The sequence below is a fragment of the Plecotus auritus genome, assembly GCF_963455305.1.
Source record: "Plecotus auritus genome assembly, chromosome: 3".
Classification (NCBI taxonomy): Eukaryota; Metazoa; Chordata; class Mammalia; order Chiroptera; family Vespertilionidae; genus Plecotus; species Plecotus auritus.
Window position 1 is genome coordinate 9,917,889 of NC_137772.1, and position 18,746 is coordinate 9,936,634.

General features: G+C 38.8%; 1 protein-coding gene across 8 annotated transcripts in view; it reads right to left on the reverse strand.

Moving 5' to 3' along the window:
- The window catches only part of SORBS2 (sorbin and SH3 domain containing 2), a 207,745-nt gene that overhangs the window by 84,305 nt on the left and 104,694 nt on the right, over positions 1-18,746 (reverse strand). For 5 of the 8 annotated variants that reach the window (XM_080661538.1, XM_080661537.1, XM_080661549.1 and 2 more), the window contains 4 exons: positions 12,279-12,328; positions 7,342-7,434; positions 678-704; positions 69-193 (listed from right to left, as the gene is read on the reverse strand). In XM_080661538.1, the coding sequence (XP_080517664.1) occupies positions 69-193; positions 678-704; positions 7,342-7,434; positions 12,279-12,288 (255 nt within the window). In that variant the 5' untranslated portion in view covers positions 12,289-12,328. The remainder of the gene's footprint in view (positions 1-68; positions 194-677; positions 705-7,341; positions 7,435-12,278; positions 12,329-18,746) is intronic. The other 3 variants (XM_080661539.1, XM_080661533.1, XM_080661540.1) reach the window with 1 other exon arrangement.

Consider the following 18,746-nt stretch of genomic DNA (forward strand, 5'->3'; position numbering starts at 1 on the left):
GATGCTAAAGTAGAGGGCTAACAGCCTTGCTTTCAAATAACACAACAGACAAGAGTGTGCAGGAGTACCTGAGTGGGTGACCTTTTTTCTTGTAGGTTTGGTCGGACACTTCTAAAGCCTTTTGCTGCAAGAGAGGAATACGTAGCATCTCCATTCAGTGTGTCTTGATTTTGGTCATTGTAAGATCTCCAAGCTTTTTTTAAGGGAACACAAATTGGATACAAACATATCTACATTCACTTTTAACATTTTTTGAAATAAAAATAAATGTGAAGTTTTCTTTAAAAAAAAATCTTTAGAAATTCAATTTAATTCAATATGCATAACTGTACATGCAAGTTGACTTTACTGTGAGGTTAACAATGTGGTTATGAATATGTTAAAAAACACACACAACTCATAACGCCCTAGCCGGTGTGGCTTAGTGGGTTGAGTGTCCTCCAGTGCACCAAGAGGTCCCTGGTTCGAATTCCAGGTCAGGGGACATGCCCGGGTTGTGGGCTCAATCCCCAGGAGGGGGCGTGCGGGAGGCAGTCAATTGATGATTCTCTCTCTCTCTCTCTCCACCCCCCTCTATAAAATCAATTAAAAACCCCACACATTAAAACAAAACAAAACAAACAAACAAACAAAAAACCCAGCAAATGGAATGCTTATTCAGAAGAGCTTTTCTGTACCTGAGTCTGGGGACTGAGAATCACGCCCTAAAAGAAAAGAAATGTTCAAATTACTATGAGGTTAAAGGAAAGGAACAATCAAATAAGATCATTTGCCAAAGAACTACATGCATTTGAGGGGGGCAACATTATCTCAGTTCTAAAATTCTGGGCACATAAAATATACCAATGAGAAGTTTGTACATTAATTTTTTTACTTCAATTAGAATATAATTCATTATATACCCATAATTTATAATTAACACATATATAAAACCCTGATTCCTCCCCCTCCCCCGTGTTATGGCAACCACTAATTTTATCTTATTATTGCCCACGCAGAATGTATGAATTTCTAAATATCAAATTAAAGCATCAAAAGGTATCTGGCTTGTGTACAATGAGTGTTTCTCCAGCATTAAATCAAACCTCTGGATCCTTAGCTTTTGATGCTCTGGTATTTCCATATTCAACTCCTGTATGAGACAGCAATAAATTTTTTTGTGATTTGACTTTTTTTTTTTAATTTGGAGAAAGTGTAATTGTGGCTACCATATTATGTGATACTTCAAATCATTCTCTAGACTTCGAATTTTCTTCTTATTGCCACTTAAAGTCACATTCTATTCAAATATAAAAGAGCTGTTACAGTATAGTTCATTGTATTGCAGTAAGCTGTGGAAAACAAATTTCAGTACTAAGAAATTGCTTTTGATAATGCAGGAGGGAAGTGGCTCAATGACATATTTACTATTAGTTTTACTGGACTCACACATTCAAGAATCTTCTATAACTTATGAACATCGGAGGTAATTGATTTGCATTGCTCAGTTCTATTATATCACTTGGCTAACTTCACCTGGAATCATAAAGCCTTAACTTTGGGAAGGGTCATCCAGCTTCACTTCTGTCCTGGTCCTGGATCCCTTCTATATGGCCCCCGAGACCATTATTAAATTGCTGTTATTTCAATGCCTAGTAGAACATGAATGTTATGTGTAAAAAGGACTCTTCATTTTCTTTTTAATGCTTAAGGAATGGCTATTTTGAAATCTAAACACATGAATTAGGAATGATAAAAATTAGTTGAGAAATGCCAAGAGTTTGAATTGAGATCAAATATCTGATGTAGATTCTTTCCAAATCAAAGAAAGAGAAATAAATGAGCCAGTACAGAGTATGTTAGAATGACTCCAACTCAAATGCGGTAGAGAAGACTAAGAAATCTTCATTTCTTAAAAAAGGATATTTGCTAATTTAGTATGGATCATAACTCCAGTAAATTCCAAATCAGGGTGATAAATGGGGACCACACAGTGAAAATAACTTTGAGGAGTTACATATGAAATGCTTACTAGACTCTCTCTAGGATTTGATGGGAGCAGAAATGACTGACCTTCTTAATCCCTTAAATGATAATAAGGACTCTACAAAGAAAACAGTGTGATACACAGAGCAGCAAGTTTTGTGGCTATGGAACAAGTTTTGGGACCTGAAGAAATGGCAATGAAAAGACAAGCAGTATGGATAGTAATTATTATTATCTGTACTATAGTTATATGCTTGAGAATAGGGATTTCACTTTACTCTGGCTTGATAGAACTGGGCTTTTATAAAGAAGGGTGTGTGGGTATGTACTGGGGATGGAGGTTATAGGAGCCTGATGCTTGGAGGTACAAGAGGTATAGGCGTGGTGAGGAAGAGGAGGGCATACTGAGAAGATTTGAAGGACACTTTGAAATAAACTTCCTCTAACTGATAGTTTGTAGAGGGTCAGTTCTTTTTCTTACTGGTGACTGCATTAGAGATTATGGAACAGTGAGTGGGATAGACAGTAAGTGTGAGAATCAGAGAAGAGTCATTCTAAGCTGAATCCAGGGGCTCTCCAGCCTCCTCCCCTCAACTGATACTGAGCCCAGGGATTTCCAAATGAAATTATACCGGTGCTACCAGAAATATGAGCTATTGATCAGGGTGAGCTCTGCTGAAAAAATCCTGCACAACATAGGAGACATGAATGTGTAGAATTACAATAAAGGACAAAGAATAAAAATGGGCAAGGATGAAAACTTCAGGATGAACCCTTATTTTAATGAAGTTTATGTTAATGATTGAAGTCCACACCTACGAGGGTGGTCTCTTAAGGACACTCAAGTGTATAGCATTGCAGTTTATTTAAAATAAATCCAATTATAATATTTAAAGCACCCAATCCTGATTTTCTATTTTATTGTAGTTCTCCAGAGGCACTGAAAGATAAAAAGCTCCCACATGGATACTGTTGACCTCAGCCCTGCTTTTATTTCATTCCTGCCAGGCAAGGGTAGGAAAGGGAGGACGAGCATGGCTGGAAGCAGGTGACAGAAAGCAGGAAAGCCTCCTGGATCCATGTCAAATAAAGAGAATATATGTTAAAAAAACACACACACCTATTGAGCTATATTATGCTAAGCAAAATGAGCCATTCAGAGAAAGACAAGTATCTCATAATGTCACTCCTATGTGGAATCTAATGAACAAAATAAACGGATGAACAAAAAAGATCCAGAGACATGGAGGCATGGAACAGACTGATGAATCTTAGAGGGAAGGGAAGGGGGGCAGGAAGAGAATAACCAAAGAACTTATATGCATATATGCATAACCCATGGACACAGGCAATAGTGAGGTGAAGGCCTGGGGAGGGGGTGGGAGTGGGGTCAATGGGAGAAAACAGGGACATCTGTAATACTTGCAACAATAAAGATAAATTTAAAAAAACGATTGAGCTGGTAAATGACTTGGCAGATGCATGGGGAGGATGGTTTTGTCCAACGTCTTCAATATTATTTGTGATCATTCATTGTGAAAAAACAGAGCCAGAGTTCTAGGGATCAGAGCTCTAAATTTCTAGTGTTCTTCAGTAGATGGTCATTGTGTCTGCGGAAATTTAAGAATGAGTAACTGGGTCAGATGTGAATAGGGTCTTTGAGAATGAAGAGCCATGACCTCTCTTCACTGGTTCCATGAGCACTCCCTGTGCCCAGCAGAAGGGGGTGAGGACACTGTCCAGCCTCATTGCAGGGTCGGTGTCAGGGGCTGGACTGCATGCACTCAGAGGTCCTTTCCAACTTTGTGATTCCAACGTTTAAATTCCTTTTCACTGATGTGGCATATTAGACATAATAAACTATATTTTTCTTGAAAATTATGATGATTTTAAATCTTATAGTTCCTTCCGTTAGAGGGCTCAATTACTTTGCAAGAATTAACTTAAACCCATTAGTTAAATTCAAGCCAACTAATTGAATGCCTACAGTGCTTCTAAGTACTGGGATAAGACTTTTTATTTATTTTCTTCATTTACCCTCATTTAATTTTGAAAATCTTTGGGAGTCTAGGAAATGATTAAGTTCTCAGAGAAGTAGGGAAACAACAAATTCCTCTTCTCCTCCCCCTCTTCCTCCTCCTCCTCCTCTTTCTTCAGGACAATTTGAGTTACAGACATGAATTTTCCCAAGGGTGTAAAACATGCAGGTGCTGTTTCCTGGGGCAGTGGTCACCACTGCATTTCATCCTTAGCAGTGTTACCTGAGACTGCCAGGTGGTTTTGGGAAAATAAAATGAACTTCGAAAGGCTTATCGTGTCTCTATACTCGCCGTTTTGATTCTAGCTTAGATTTAAAACATCTATGTGTCTATGAATTATCCAGTGGGATTCTACTTCTTGTAAAAGGGAAAGAGAAAGACTGACTTGGGCGACAAATAGTTGATGACGAGCAGCTTATATTGACTTTTCATCTGAGAGGGGACCTTTTGTGGAGATAGTCTTTTACTTAAAGGCTATGTGGTTTTAACAATAGCTAATGCAATAAATATTTGCTAATCCCCCTTTAATTCATGAGAAGATACTGTGCCAAATAAGTTCTTCTGAAGGCTACTTAAAGTGAAGGGCCTACAAAGAGGATGATTGCTTTCTTCAAAATGGAATTAAAATTAATTTTAGAAAGTGATCATACCTATGCATCTTAATACAAAAGGGGTCTATTTTTAATGTAACAATTAAGTCCAGAATTCAGGGGGCTTCATTCTCTAGAAATCTTATTCCCTTACTAGAGGCCCGGTGCATGAAATTCGTGCATGGGGGTGTGTGTGTCCCTCAGCCCAGCCTGCACCCTCTCCAATCTGGGACCCCTTGAGGGATGTCCAACTGCCCGTTTAGGCCCGATCCCTCTCACAATCTAGGACTGCTGGCTCCCAACCGCTTGCCTGACTGCCTGCCTGATTGCCCCTAACTGCTTCTGCCTGCCAGCCTGATCACCCCCTAACCACTCCCCTGCCAGCCTAATCGATGCCTAACTGCTCCCCTGCAGGCCCAATTACCCCTAACTGCCTTCCCCTGCCAGCCTGATCACCCCTAACTGCCCTCCCCTGCCAGCCTGGTTGCCCCTAACTGTCCTCCCCTGCAGGCCTGGTTGCCCCTAACTGCCCTCCCCTGCTGGCCTGGTCACCCCTAACTGTCCTCCCCTGCTGGCCTGGTCACCCCTAACTGCCCTCCCCTGCTGGCCTGGTTGCCCCCAACTGCCCTCCACTGCAGGCCTGGGTCCCCCCACAACTGTCCTTCCCTAAAGGCCTGGTTGCCCCCAACTGCCCTCCCCTGCTGGCCTGGTCACCCCTAATTGCCCTCCCTTGCCAGCCTGGTTGCCCCTAACTGCCCTCCCCTGCTGGCCTGGTTCCCCCCAACTGCCCTCCACTGCAGGCCTGGGTCCCCCCACAACTGTCCTCCCCTAAAGGCCTGGTTGCCCCCAACTGCCCTCCTCTGACAGCCCAGTCACCCCTAACTGCCCTCCCTTGCAGGCCTGGGTCTCTTCCAACTGCCCTCCCCTGCTGGCCATCTTGTGGTGGCCATCTTGTGTCCACATGGGGGCGGCCATCTTGTGTGTTGGAGTGATGGTCAATTTGCATATTACTCTTTTATTAGATAGGATAGTATAAAATTTAAAATGGCCCGTAGCCACTACATACTTATTGCTGAATATTATTTCATATTCCTAAAATACTTAAATGTTTGCTATTATTTTGATTCTGAAGCATTACGTATTTTCTTTTAATTTTCGTGATATGAAATTGCTGATATTCTAGTGTAGACTCTCCAAAGTGGCAATCTCTAATCCGGTCACTTATTCCGTTAGTGGTTACTTTGGTAGATAATGATAATTCGGCATTGTCGAACCGGTGCCATACTCCCTTGCAGGTGCTGCAGGCAGCCGGCCACCTCTGCGTAGCATGGGCTACGATTTACTTGGCTGAAATGTCAATGGTATTCATGGTATAGGCGTGTCCCTTTCCTGATGGCTCTGGGCTTTATTTATGTTCTTATTTCCCTTTATTCCCATTTCCCTCAGGTATCCCACGTAAACACATTTGTAGCTTTTCTAACATCTTACATATACACGTGAGCAAACATGTACAAATACATATACATATATATATATATCTTTTTAACTAAACTGAAATGGCACTATATACATTGCAATGAAACTTACATTTGAAAAAATTTAATATATTCTGGAACCACCTGGCCTGCTATTTAAACTTGGACATTGAAATCCATTTGTGGATTGGAGGTGGTGGGCAGGAGTGGGTTTCTCCAGATGGAAGCTTGTTTTTCCTCAATAACGTGGGATAGTTCAGGACCAAGGACATTTTGAGCATTTAATCAACGACTACATGTATGTGTGTACAAGATACTGGCGTGCACAGTGAGAATTAAAATTATTCAAACACTCTCCATCCCTTTCCACTTCTGCTCCAAAACCCCGCAAATAGAAATAAAAAACAAAGAAACCCCTCTCTCCCTCAAGTAACCAACCAAGAATCAAACCTATCAGTCAGCAGGAGGTGCAGGTCTGTTCCTGGGTCTGGAGTCCCTGAGGTTGTCAGGCTCACGTGGAGCTGCCAGAGCCACGCCCCCTCTCAGAGCAGACTGTGCTTACCAGGTTGGGTGAGTCCAGACAGACATTTATTAGAGATACCCACCTCGGTGTCTGCTGGAACATCACGCTACCAGTTACCTTCTAGAGTACATGTATATCTGTGGCTGCACCCAGGTAGACATGTGGTGCTCATCTTAATTGCACCAAGGTGTTTAAAAATACGTTTAGGAGGATCTTTGCTGACTGGATTAAAGGAAGGTTCAAGATCTCTTTCAAAACAAATTATCATCCTGTTTGCAATCTTTGGCGAAGAAGTGAATTAATAAAATTCAGTTTCCTACAAACCCCTCTCTCTGACCCCTGTGTCCTCGCCCCTCAATAGTTTTTAGCTTAAAAACAAACAAACAACAAAAGCAACTATGAGTTATCTTGATTAAATATTGTTACTTTAGTTCCTAAGAGACAAAAGCTTAAATAGTTATTAACACTTGCAGTTACTCAACACATTTTTGGCAAGTCACTGTTGTTTTTAATTAGATTTTTAAAATGTTTTCTACAAGATATCAGTTTCCTTTGGCTTTTTTATTTTTAGAACAAAAACAGTCAGGAGGGATAGGAGCTATTCTTGAGACAAGAAATGTAAGAACTTGTGGGACATTCACAAGGTATTTACAGTCACTTTCTTCATCCAAACAAGATAATTCTGGAAAGAGAGAAAGGTCAGACAAAGCCATTCAAGTGTGACATTCTGGGAGTTAGTGATATTATACCTGCAGCCAATAGGTTTGGAGAACTTTGAACTCTCTTCACAGATGTTAATGTAACAGACATGGCAGCACGTTTGCGAGCACACCCACCGCTATCTGGAAGCAAAAAAATGAGATAGCAGAAGCCACAGCAAAGGAAAAGCACATGCAATCTCATGCATTTTAAGTGGAATGTGCCAGACACCCATGGGAAAGATGAACAGTCAGAATTAGTAACCAGGGAATCCATACGCCAATTTTACAACCGCCCCAAACTCAAAACAAAACAGAACAAAACAAAACAAAATAGCAGGGGTTTGTTTTAGAAATAGATGCCAATGCTTTAATAAAAAAAAAATAAAATAAAAAAAGGATTTACTTAACATTTTATGGTTTTTCTTTAATGAGAACATAAAAATATAAAACTCAACTTTGTTTATACCATTGCATTCAACTGTTAAATTTTCAAGCAGTGTAACTAGCTTTTAGAGTTATGAATAAGCTCTCTTTCAGGGTTAAGAGCCATAATATAATATACTTTTGTAGCCATCATTTAGGCTTACTGTGTTTTAGCTATTATGAATCCTGAAGACGGTTTTAAGCCCCTCTTGAAGTAAATGCTGTTAACAGATAGAGCCATGATATATTTGATATACCAGATTCTCAAAGAGAAATATAGCATTATGGAAATTCTATGTCTTCCCATAGTTACTATAAGTTATGGAAATAATTAGCCTATTTGAAATCAAGACAATATTGACACATACAGTATTGAAATGACCATGCTAAAAATTAATTTGTTTTTATACTTTTGAACATATATATGATGATCTACCTATTTACACTTACGCAAATATCAACATGAAGTAAAGTAAGTGAAAAGGTACCAACTATTATAATGTGATATAAGTTTCGAGTTACAAGACTTCTAAAATTGAAAGGTTAATGTTCTATTTATGAACAGATTCCAATTCCATTCCCACATTCCTTTGTACATGGAATGTGCAGTAAATAGTTTTTCTCATTCCCCTGAAACCAGAATAACCTAAGTTTAATTCTTTTTGAAAGTTGTAACAAGAGAGACAAATAATGTAACCACCAATATAACATAAATCACTATATATTGCCACATGCTATTCTCATTTTTTTTTCTTTATTTCTTTTTCATATATTTTTTATTTTTCAGTTACAGTTAACATATAATATTATATTAGTTTCAGGTGTACAATGTAGTGATTAGCCAGTTATACTTTTTGTTTATTTCTTAAGGAAAAGTATCTGCTTTGTTTACTGAACATGAAGGAACTTAAGAATGCTTGGAAGTATGATCTGAACTAATTATTGGTAAAATCACAAGTAGTAAGGTCAGTAGACCTTAAAATTGGTGGAATTGTCCTCATATCAAAACACAATTTCTTAAATATGTTTAAAATAACAGTTTCCTAATGCAGATAATAATTAAAATAGAAAAATGAAACAACATGAGAAAGTCAAATAAATCAAAGACTATAATTCAAAGTCCCAACATAGAAAGACATAAATGGTGAAAGCATACAACTAAAGATGTCTTTAAGAGAGGCACCAATGGGATATAGCAAACTCCGCAAACTGAAAAAGCTATGAGGGATGAGAGTTTCTGATAAGTGGAGGGAATGTTTTTGAATATGCGGTTGTAGCAGCTTCAGTGGTCTAACAGGGTTGTGTAGTCAAGGGTGTTGAAAGTGTGAGCTGAGGGCTCTTGAAGAGATTTCATTTTCTAGTTCTATTCATTCTGAACATCTGAAGACAAGCAGTGAGAAAGACGAAAAGGGGGGATTTCAGAATGAGAAGATTCAAGGTCATTGGTTAAACCTATGGTTCCCAAACTGTGTAGAAGGTGCCCCGGCTACCTCAGTTGATTCATGAGGGTTTTGAGGGATATTTTAAATTTTCTAGGAAAACTCAGTGGTATCTATTAGATACTGCATGAACTACTAGCCTGAGTTAGTTTCCAGTTTCACCATAATAAAGCTTGTATTCTCTTCCTTTAGATGATATTATATCTTTGAAAAGTTGGGTTTTTGGTGATGGCTATGACAAAAAAGCAAGTACCCCATGAAAGTAATTTTGGGCAGTAAATGAGACTGGTGATGTACAATGTGAGTTCAAGATCTGCAGGGTTTTGCAGTGCCCAATAAACACACACGTTCCATTGGTTATTAACTGCAGTCATAAAGAACAAAATAAAATGATTACTTTTTTCAATTTAAGTGTATTATTTTTTCAAATTGCTTCTGAGTTGACAGAACATAAGTACTTATGAAGTTGTTTGCCCCTAGATAATTAATAAATGGAACTGTTGGGTATTTCTTTTGGCCTGAGAGGGTTGGGAACCTCTGGGTTAAATGACATCTATATTCTAAGGAACTCTAAGACCTAGGTGAAATAAATGAAGAATCTGTCTTTATTAACAGTTTAATAAGGAGCTTAATTAGAAAAGTTGAGGCATTTGTGAAATTGCTGGAACAGAGAAATCTATTCTATCCCGTTTCTACTTACTCGTGTGTTGGTACTTCCTGTGATTTCTTAAGGATATTTTTAAGATCTCAGAATGAGGATCTGTCTTGCATACTTCAGGTCATTCTGAAGAACCCTAGTGCCATTCTCACCTTCACCCTCGTAATGACCTGCACGGCGACAGTCAGCAATGACTTGCGCCTCTTCCTCCCAGATGCATGGCTCTTGGGAGCTGTTTCCACGGCTGAAAACACTCATACGGGTAAAGCACATACAAGGAATTACTTCATGTCTTTCTCTCTTTACTTTCTTCCAGCGCTAAGATTTGCCTTAGAAAATAATGCGTCACAGATTCTAAGAGTGGAAATACAGCATGTTTTATACATATTTCTATACATCGTTCAGAGACTTTAGTGTAAAAAACGAACACATCTCCTCTGGCACTTTTACTATGTATTTGACTAAAACAGAGCTGCTTTGCTTGAAAACAATCTTTGTTTGTTTTTTTTTAAACTTCAGTGGCTGACACATAGGTATTTAAATAGTAATATATGTCTTTAGGGATTGGTAGGTAGATAATGAAGACTAATTTGATTTGTTAGATATTTCAGTACTAACTTTTACCAGTACTTCATTTTGTAGATATAGATAGCAACAATGCTTTCTTCACCTTCCTACAGCAATAGTTACACATATATTAAAAAGTGGCATGTTTTTATAATGCACTATGGTCTTAGTTTGGAATTTTAAATAAAGGGTTTGTCACTTCTTACCAATTTTGTGTGCATAAGTTTGAATATCATATTTTACATGCATATGTACATATAGGTTCACTGATATAAACAAAATAACTGTGCAAATTAGCATTCTACATGGAGCCAAGCTCAATCCTTTTCATGAGAGGATGCTTTAGAGAATGTTATATTCATGCTGCTATAGCAGAAACCTGGCTCAAGTACCCTAGCGACCCAAACAAATACACAAATGTCTATTTGCTTACTTTGCCATTAGAATTGAATTCTATGCATAGGAGGATTCATTATTAGGTACATTTTACATGAATATGGTATCTTTAGCATAATCACATATTACACATCTGTCATGATAGGGTTATAATAAATAGGAAGTCAGCATTCCACAAGGTAAAGGATATTGGGAAGTTATGTCTTAAGTCAACTTAAGTCTGCGAGGAGATGTTTCAGAATGATTATGGAAATCAATGCCTTCCCAGTTATTATTAGTTGTGGAAATATAACTTCCTCCTGTGGACCTTCTGTTGGATTGACTGCAGTTTCACAACACGACTTACCCTAATTCAGCTACAAGCTGTCTATTCTATTTGCTTTCTTCAATCTCCTTTACCTAATACTATTTGTCCTTCTATTTACCGTATCTGACTCCCACACTTCCCATTGTCTAAATGCCTTTACTTGGTTCATCTCCAAGGTTATAATTTCTCTGGGTTTCTACGTCTTCCTTGTATATTTTGACTATCTCCAGTATCCTCGTCTTGCCTGTTGCTCTACATATCTATGAGTTCACTACATTCACAGGGGCCAGTTGACCTCGAGTTTAGAGGTCAGTTAGGGCAGGTTTCTGCTAAGGGGCAGCCACAGCATCATGGGGAATGGGGCATGTGTCTACCCTTGATCTAGGGATTAGAGACTGATTCTCACCGTGGCTGCTAATCCTCCCTTGATAACAAGAGACAGCAAACTTTCCAGTGATTGCTTGCAGATAGGAAACAGTATTTTTTAAACACAAGTTACAAAATTTCAGTGAGAAAGTTGTTTTCCAGAATTACTTACTATCAAATATAAAGATTTCAGGGGAGAAAAGGTGAAAATGTATGCTAAAACATTTCTACTATGGAAAAAAATTCATGTACATAGCATGTATCACAAAGACGGTTACAATTAATCTGTATACAATACAGAGTTCAGAGGCATCCATGTTGTTAAGCTAATTGGAGATACTGTTCTCACATCTAAAAATCTAATGCTTATGACTTTAGGTGTATTGTGTGTATGGATTAATTAAGCTGATTTCATAGGAAGCTTTGGCACTGTCTGCTGACTGTCAACATAAAGGGTTTATAGAATGGGAAACTTTAAATGTTTTCTACTAAAACAACCTGCCTTTGAATTTAGCCTATTCTAAGAAGGATTTCAAATGTATACATGCAAATGACATTCCGCCTCTTCCTAGGGTATATAGGAGTTAATTTCAAGACATGATTTACAGAAAAAATTTGAGTAAGAGTAGATAAAACCAAAAATTCTACTTTTGATTGCTGTAAGACTAGAACATAAAGACAAAGACATTAAGTAATGAATGTACACTATCCATCTAATCAGAAACTCAGGATCACATTTGAATCAGCAGAGGGCTAACCTAATGATTTAGGGCCAAGATGATGTTTAGAGAGTAGGGCGAAAAGGTTAAAACTAACAGAGACGGCATACCTGTATTCATTGTGACCTTGGAGGGTTTGTTATTAAAGTCTTCAGTTTTCCTGTAGAAAAAAAAAATGATGTTTTAATTTATTCACCAGCGCGTGGAACAAAATATCATAACGTGCAATTGGTTTTTGTTTTTTGTGTACCTGTGAGTTAATATCTCATTATCATTAGTCTTATTTAAATCAGGGCTTAATAAGGTGGGCAGAATTTATAATTCTATTGAAGTTAAATTTCAATTATTATTAGTCCTATGCTCATAATCGTAACTTAAGTTTTTATTTTACGGTGGCCATTAGTGGAGGAAAATGAAGAAAAGTTCTCATTTTAAAAAATTCAATTTTTCTCATAAGCATCTATATATATAAAAGCCTAAGCAACCGTTGACTGGTTGCTATGATGCACACTGACCACCAGGGGGCAGATGCTCAATGCACAAGATCAGTCTCCCTCCTGTCTGGATCAGGCCTGTGGGGATCAGGCCAAAACCAGCTTTCCGACATTCCCCGAGGGGTCCTGGATTGTGAGTGGGCATAGGCCAGGCCGAGGGATGCCAATGGTGCACAAATATGTGCACCAGGCCTCTAGTTTATAACTAAAAGGTTTTGCTTTTTAAGCCTGAAGAGATCATTAGTTATAAAGTGTCACCTTTCAGAATTTTAAAATATACCCAGGAACTTTGAAATCTAACATATATTATTCAATTTATTATATTCAATTTATTACTGGACCAATTTATTACCAGGAAGTATTTAATATATTTAATATATATTTTGAACAAATAGCCAAGGAAGATGAGATTCATCTATTTTTTTTTTTAAGATGCAGAAAATAAATGTTTACTACAAAACCCATTTCTGTGTCAGTATCAGATACTGTGGCTTTTCTCAGTGAAGTGTTTGATGGATAACAATTGAGATTAAGTCATTAAAAATGGTTGCGGCCTGGCTGGTGTTGCTCAGTGGTTAAGCGTCGACCTATGAACCAGGTCAGTTCGATTCCTGGTCAGGGCACATGCCCAAGTTGTGGGCTTGAACCCCAGAAGCGGGTGTGTAGGATGCAGCTGATCAATGATTTTCTCTCTCTCTCTCTTCCTCTCTGAAATCAATTAAAAATATACATTTTAATAAAGTGTTTGCAGAACAATGGTCATTGTAGAAAAACATTTTTTAATGTTGAGTATTATTTTATGATGCATGAGATGACTTTAGTTCTTTCCCGGTCATGTCATCTTAGCCCATTTTTAGAGTTTCTGATTTATCCACACCCTAAGACCAAAGGGAAGGACACGTTGTCATAGGAAGCAAACCTTACCAGAGCAAGCGCTCTCTGGAGATGCCTAACCCCAGCCACCCTGCCTTTGCTAATGGCTAGGGCCTACTGTTGGATGGACATGAATTTCCCCAACACCACTCACCGAGTTGCCATGTACATTAGCACTCTAACATCTGATAGTTTAAAAATTTATTTATACTTTGTGGATGCGTGGGGATAATGTTGAAATGAAATCATCTGTCACGATTTGTCAAAAAAGACTGTGGATAAATACGTTTTTCTTCAACCCGTAGAGGGCATGTACCCGATGAGCTTCTTCGGCTTTCTTGTCTGTCTGCCTGGCCCTCGCCCTCTCCACCTTTCAGGATGGTTCTCCTGTCCTCATGTGCTCTGCTCCACTCACCATCTATCGTTTTCTTCCACTATGGCCATTGCAGTCCACCTCTGTTAGAAAGCTTAGTTTTTATTCAATTACTACTGTGAAATTCTAATAAAATTAAAATGCAAACACCAGCTAAATATAATGATGCCTATTTTCTCTCCCAGGGCGGGGAAAGAAATGGTGAAATAAAATAGCATGAAAATAGTCATAATTAGGGAGCTTTTTCTAGTCAGATTTTCAATGCTTTACTAGAGAATTACTTATTTCCAGGGACTTTAATTATTTTTATAACATTAAGTCCCTAAATGTAACCAGTTTTCACCAGATGGTTTCATCTTCATCACTTATCTACAGCAGTTTTACTTATATTTAGTAGCTATTGTTGGAGGGAGATTATAGCATTGTTGGAATTTGAGATTTTATTAATTTATACTTAACTGTTTTGAAAATGTGTATTATTTCAAATGACTATTTAAATCTGTTTCTTTTTTTCTGTTTCTTATACAAATCACACTTGGCTTATTCAGTCAATTCTTTTGGGCTATGAATTTTTGCAAATTTATTGGGAAATACATTTTGTGACAATTTTGAAACATGGACTATACCGTTGATTTTTTACAGAGCTTTATACTGTGAAAGGAAGAGGTTGAATTTGCATATTGAAATAAACGGGAAAATTATGCAAAGAAAAAAATAGCATAAAAATGCACCTAAAAGATATGAGATATAATTATGAACCGAGAGGAAAGGGATTTTATCTTCGATGGCTAGACTGAACTAACTGATCCTTGGTTACTCAATGAGGACGAGGGTATGAACATAAAGAATGAATACAATCACAGTGCTGATATTCACCCCCATTTAATTTTAGAGTTATAAACGGAAAACAATTCAGATGCTATTCTTGTTCTGTAGTGCTTTCATACCACCCGACTGTTTTCACTGTCATATGGAACCGAACACCTAGTACCATGATTTTACAGTGGCGTTCACAATCAGATTTCATAGGCCAATTGACGTTAAAATGTGATTTCAGTGCGTACAAATTAACAGCTCCTCTCCCCTCCCCTCCGCCCCCCAGCTTTCTCAGAATACACAGAAAAATATGACACATCACTGAGAACCTGCTGGTAGCCTGCACACCACCTGTGTTGAAGGGACAGAGGCCAGTGAACCGGGAGAAGGCAGTGGTCAATGCAGGAGGCTTGAGAAAGCTCCGTCACACTATTTACTTTACTCTCTCAGTAGCAAAACTCCTAATATGTTAACCTTAAATGGACAAAATAAATGGAAAGGAAAACCCTCAGGGGATGTCTGTGACCAAGGCTAAAAACAAGAAGGGATAAACATTCTCCAGAGATTGAGGACTGCAAGGACATTCCCCAGATTCTCTTTTCTCACTCCTTTCCAAGAACACTTTCTGTTTAAAACTGTTTCAAGTTTTAAAACTGAATGACAAGAGAGGGCTTGGACTGGAACACTACCGATGGATGGAATATTAAATCTGCCTCAAAGGCTGGGCTCTCAGAGTCCAACACCTACGGATAAAACATAATAGTGCTTTTTACAGTGAGTTAGAGAACTAATTGTCAAAATTCATTGTTTGACTTCAACTGCATATATTTACAAAATAGCTGACACTCCAAAAGTAAAATCGGATTAGCGGGAACAATGACAGGCGCCACAAATCCTTGAGCGTTTCATCTTTAAAGTGATGTATCCTGTTACTTATAAATGAAATTTGCGAGGTTTTTAGACTTCACACTGTTGTACATGTCAAAATGTGAAGGGACTAACTTCCTAATCAGGCAAGATGTTTTCCAAGTTGTTAAGAGCCGAGTGATACAGCTCCCAGAACCTGAAACCCAAAAGCTTCTTGGGTGACTAATAAAAATGCATGATTCCATTTCCATTATTTGCACAAAAGCCATTAACAAATCCATGACTGAGAACTCTCTTTAGACAGTCTAAACTGAAGCGGATCTAATCCCTTTTGTTCTGTTGTGAAAGTGTGTCTTTGACGGGACTTATATAACAAGCATGGCTTATTCTGGAAAGCATCAAATTCCTGTAGTGTTTGCATGCTACCAGAAGAGACAGTACTTCAAGTATTTCCTTAAATTGGAATTGAACCAGGGCCAAGGCGGTGAGAACTGACGGTAAAATGCAGATTGCCTTAAACCTCAGCAGATAATCCACAGAGCAAAGCACTCTGCGCATTAGAGAGTCCAAAGGGTGGTCAGCAGGGGGTGTGGAGCTGTATTTACTTAAATTCAGTTCTTGCCAGAGTTTCCTATGAAAGGCAACTTTACAGGTATCTGAATTTATGGATAGCAACGGATTTGCTTTTTGTTGGGGTGAGAGCAGCTTCATCCCCAATAAGTACACGGCAACAGATTGTGTTGGTTGTTCATGCATGGCCACAACATCGGTCTGTGTTCTTTCAATTCCGCTTGAATTTCTTTCAATTATCAGACATCCCATTGGATTGATGGATCAGGACAGCCTTTTATTCCCAACATGCACTGGGCAGTAGACGGGGTGTTTTAACTTCTGAATGAGGGCCCCAGGAAGACGTCTGATTGTTCCTGCAGAGGCACCTAGGTGACTGTGCCCAGGATCTTGTAATTCGGCCTGAGTTCTTTCATCAGGCATCTCATTCTGAAGGGGAGCAGAGGCAAATCCTGTCCTCAATTTTGGCCGAGAAGTGTGTGTCACTTTACTTTTGTAGACTTGAATTTAGGCATCAAGGCCATCTAAACAACTACAGGACTCAGTTTTAGCTTGGTTAATGCGAGAAGATGCCCAAAAGATTGTTCATGGAATAATTGTAATCCAGTAATTGCTAGGGTTCGTTTGAAATTAATCTATTCACAATCCATATACAATATTATTCAGAATAAAGGGCACCGTCGACGTGGTAAGAAAACAATGAGGGATGTGTGATTTTTTAGAGATCTATTTGAAACACAAGAAGGAAAAAATGATGCATATTAAGGTTATGTACCAGATTTAACCTGAATTTACTTTGAAATGGCATCATGTGTACCACCTTTTCTGGATAAACTACCCTGAGTGGTCAATACATTCTGCTCCCTTTCTGACTGGGGTAGGATTAGAAGTATTCAAAAGTGCCAAATGATTTCATTATTTAATTATAGACAAATGACTTAATGTAGGTGGATGACGTTTATTTTTACTTATCTTTTCTAACACTCTGTCAAACATGCCGCTTTGAAATTTGCACAGGAAATAGCCCAAGCAGTTTATTTTGCCCTTTACAGTCCTTGAGATTAGAAACATAAGAATCCACCTCAACTCCTTTTCTCAATGGTTCCTCTTAATTGACAGCCAGTATCTGATGCCAACGCACGGCTCCCTTGCCTCTGAGTAGGTGGTACCAGTCAGCACAGTCAACTTGAGCACGGTTGTGTATGCTCAGAGTCCGCACTAAGAACTCTAAGTTCCTCCCACCGTTCCTGGGCTAGTGGTGCCTGAAGATGGGTCCATGGTATTCAGGAGCCAAGTTACCCACAGCCTGCAGGCATGAATGCTGGGGCCAGGACATATCCCACAGCATTGGTGGGAATAAGAAGAAACCACCAAGAAGAGTGAAAAACAAAAGCACACGAGGCCACTGATTATTTTCACAAGAATATACTAAGTATTCTTTGTAAACACACCGAATCTCCCATGCCTGGAACACTCTCCTGAAGCACAGCACCATATGCTTCTCAAGGAGATCAGCGATTTTCCTTTTGAAAATTCAGAAATGCAAGCTAGTAAAAACACTGACATATTTTCCCTCAGACTGTACTGGTTAGAAGTAAGGAGACACCACCTGGTCAGTAATTTTCTTTCTGATACTGTTCCAAAGCCTCAGAGTCTGTGATCATTCTCTTATTTAACTGTAAAAGAATGTGGACTTTTTTTAACACATGAAATGGTCTTGAGATTTAATATTGCTCTAGTACCTTACTTTCCTGGTAATTTTCTACTTTTATGTTGTGATACTTAAGAGTGATTACAGGGTACATCTAAATACTTACAAACACATCTTTTTTTCTCAAAGATATTTGAGTAAGTGGGTAGTACAGTGCTAGAAAAAGGCCATTGGCTCCTATTGTGTGTATCAAAAGCCAAACGGATTCCTAATGAAAGGAAATCAGATGCCTAATGGCGGCCCGGTGAGGCAGGCACATTATCAGAGACCTCTGAGGAGCGAGAATACTGGGACACATGCTACAGGGGAACTGAACAGTGTGGGAAGGAGAGGTCTGAGTCTGGCAGACGTGGAATCAAATCTCAGTTCTGCCATATCCAGCCATGTCAGTGACGTATGCTGGTGTCATCACCATCTGCTTCGGCAGTGGCAACAGCAGTGGTATCAAACCTATCCCCTCCCCCACCACAGCAAACCATCCCCAACCCGGCCAACTGGCATCTTTCCCGTTCACCCATATTTCAGATAGCTTGAGGCAGATCTTTAGCTTTGATTGAGTATTGGTAAAATAATCTAGACTTTCCTGAAAAAATACATGGGGCATTATTTCATTGCTTTAGATTGAAATGAGCAATTGTGGTTTATTAGGTTAATTTGTACGTATTCTTCCATCTTCTAATTATCCACCCCCAACTTAATAGCATAATGGATTTGAAAAGGAATTCTGTTTTCCAGGCAGTGTTCTTTCTTCCATAAACAGAGCCTTCTTTTAGCTGAGGCTTTACCCTCCCCCCCTTCCCCCCGCAACACACACACACACCCATATTGCAGGGAGCAAGAGGAGATAGACCTAAAGAAACAGTTGAATCAAACA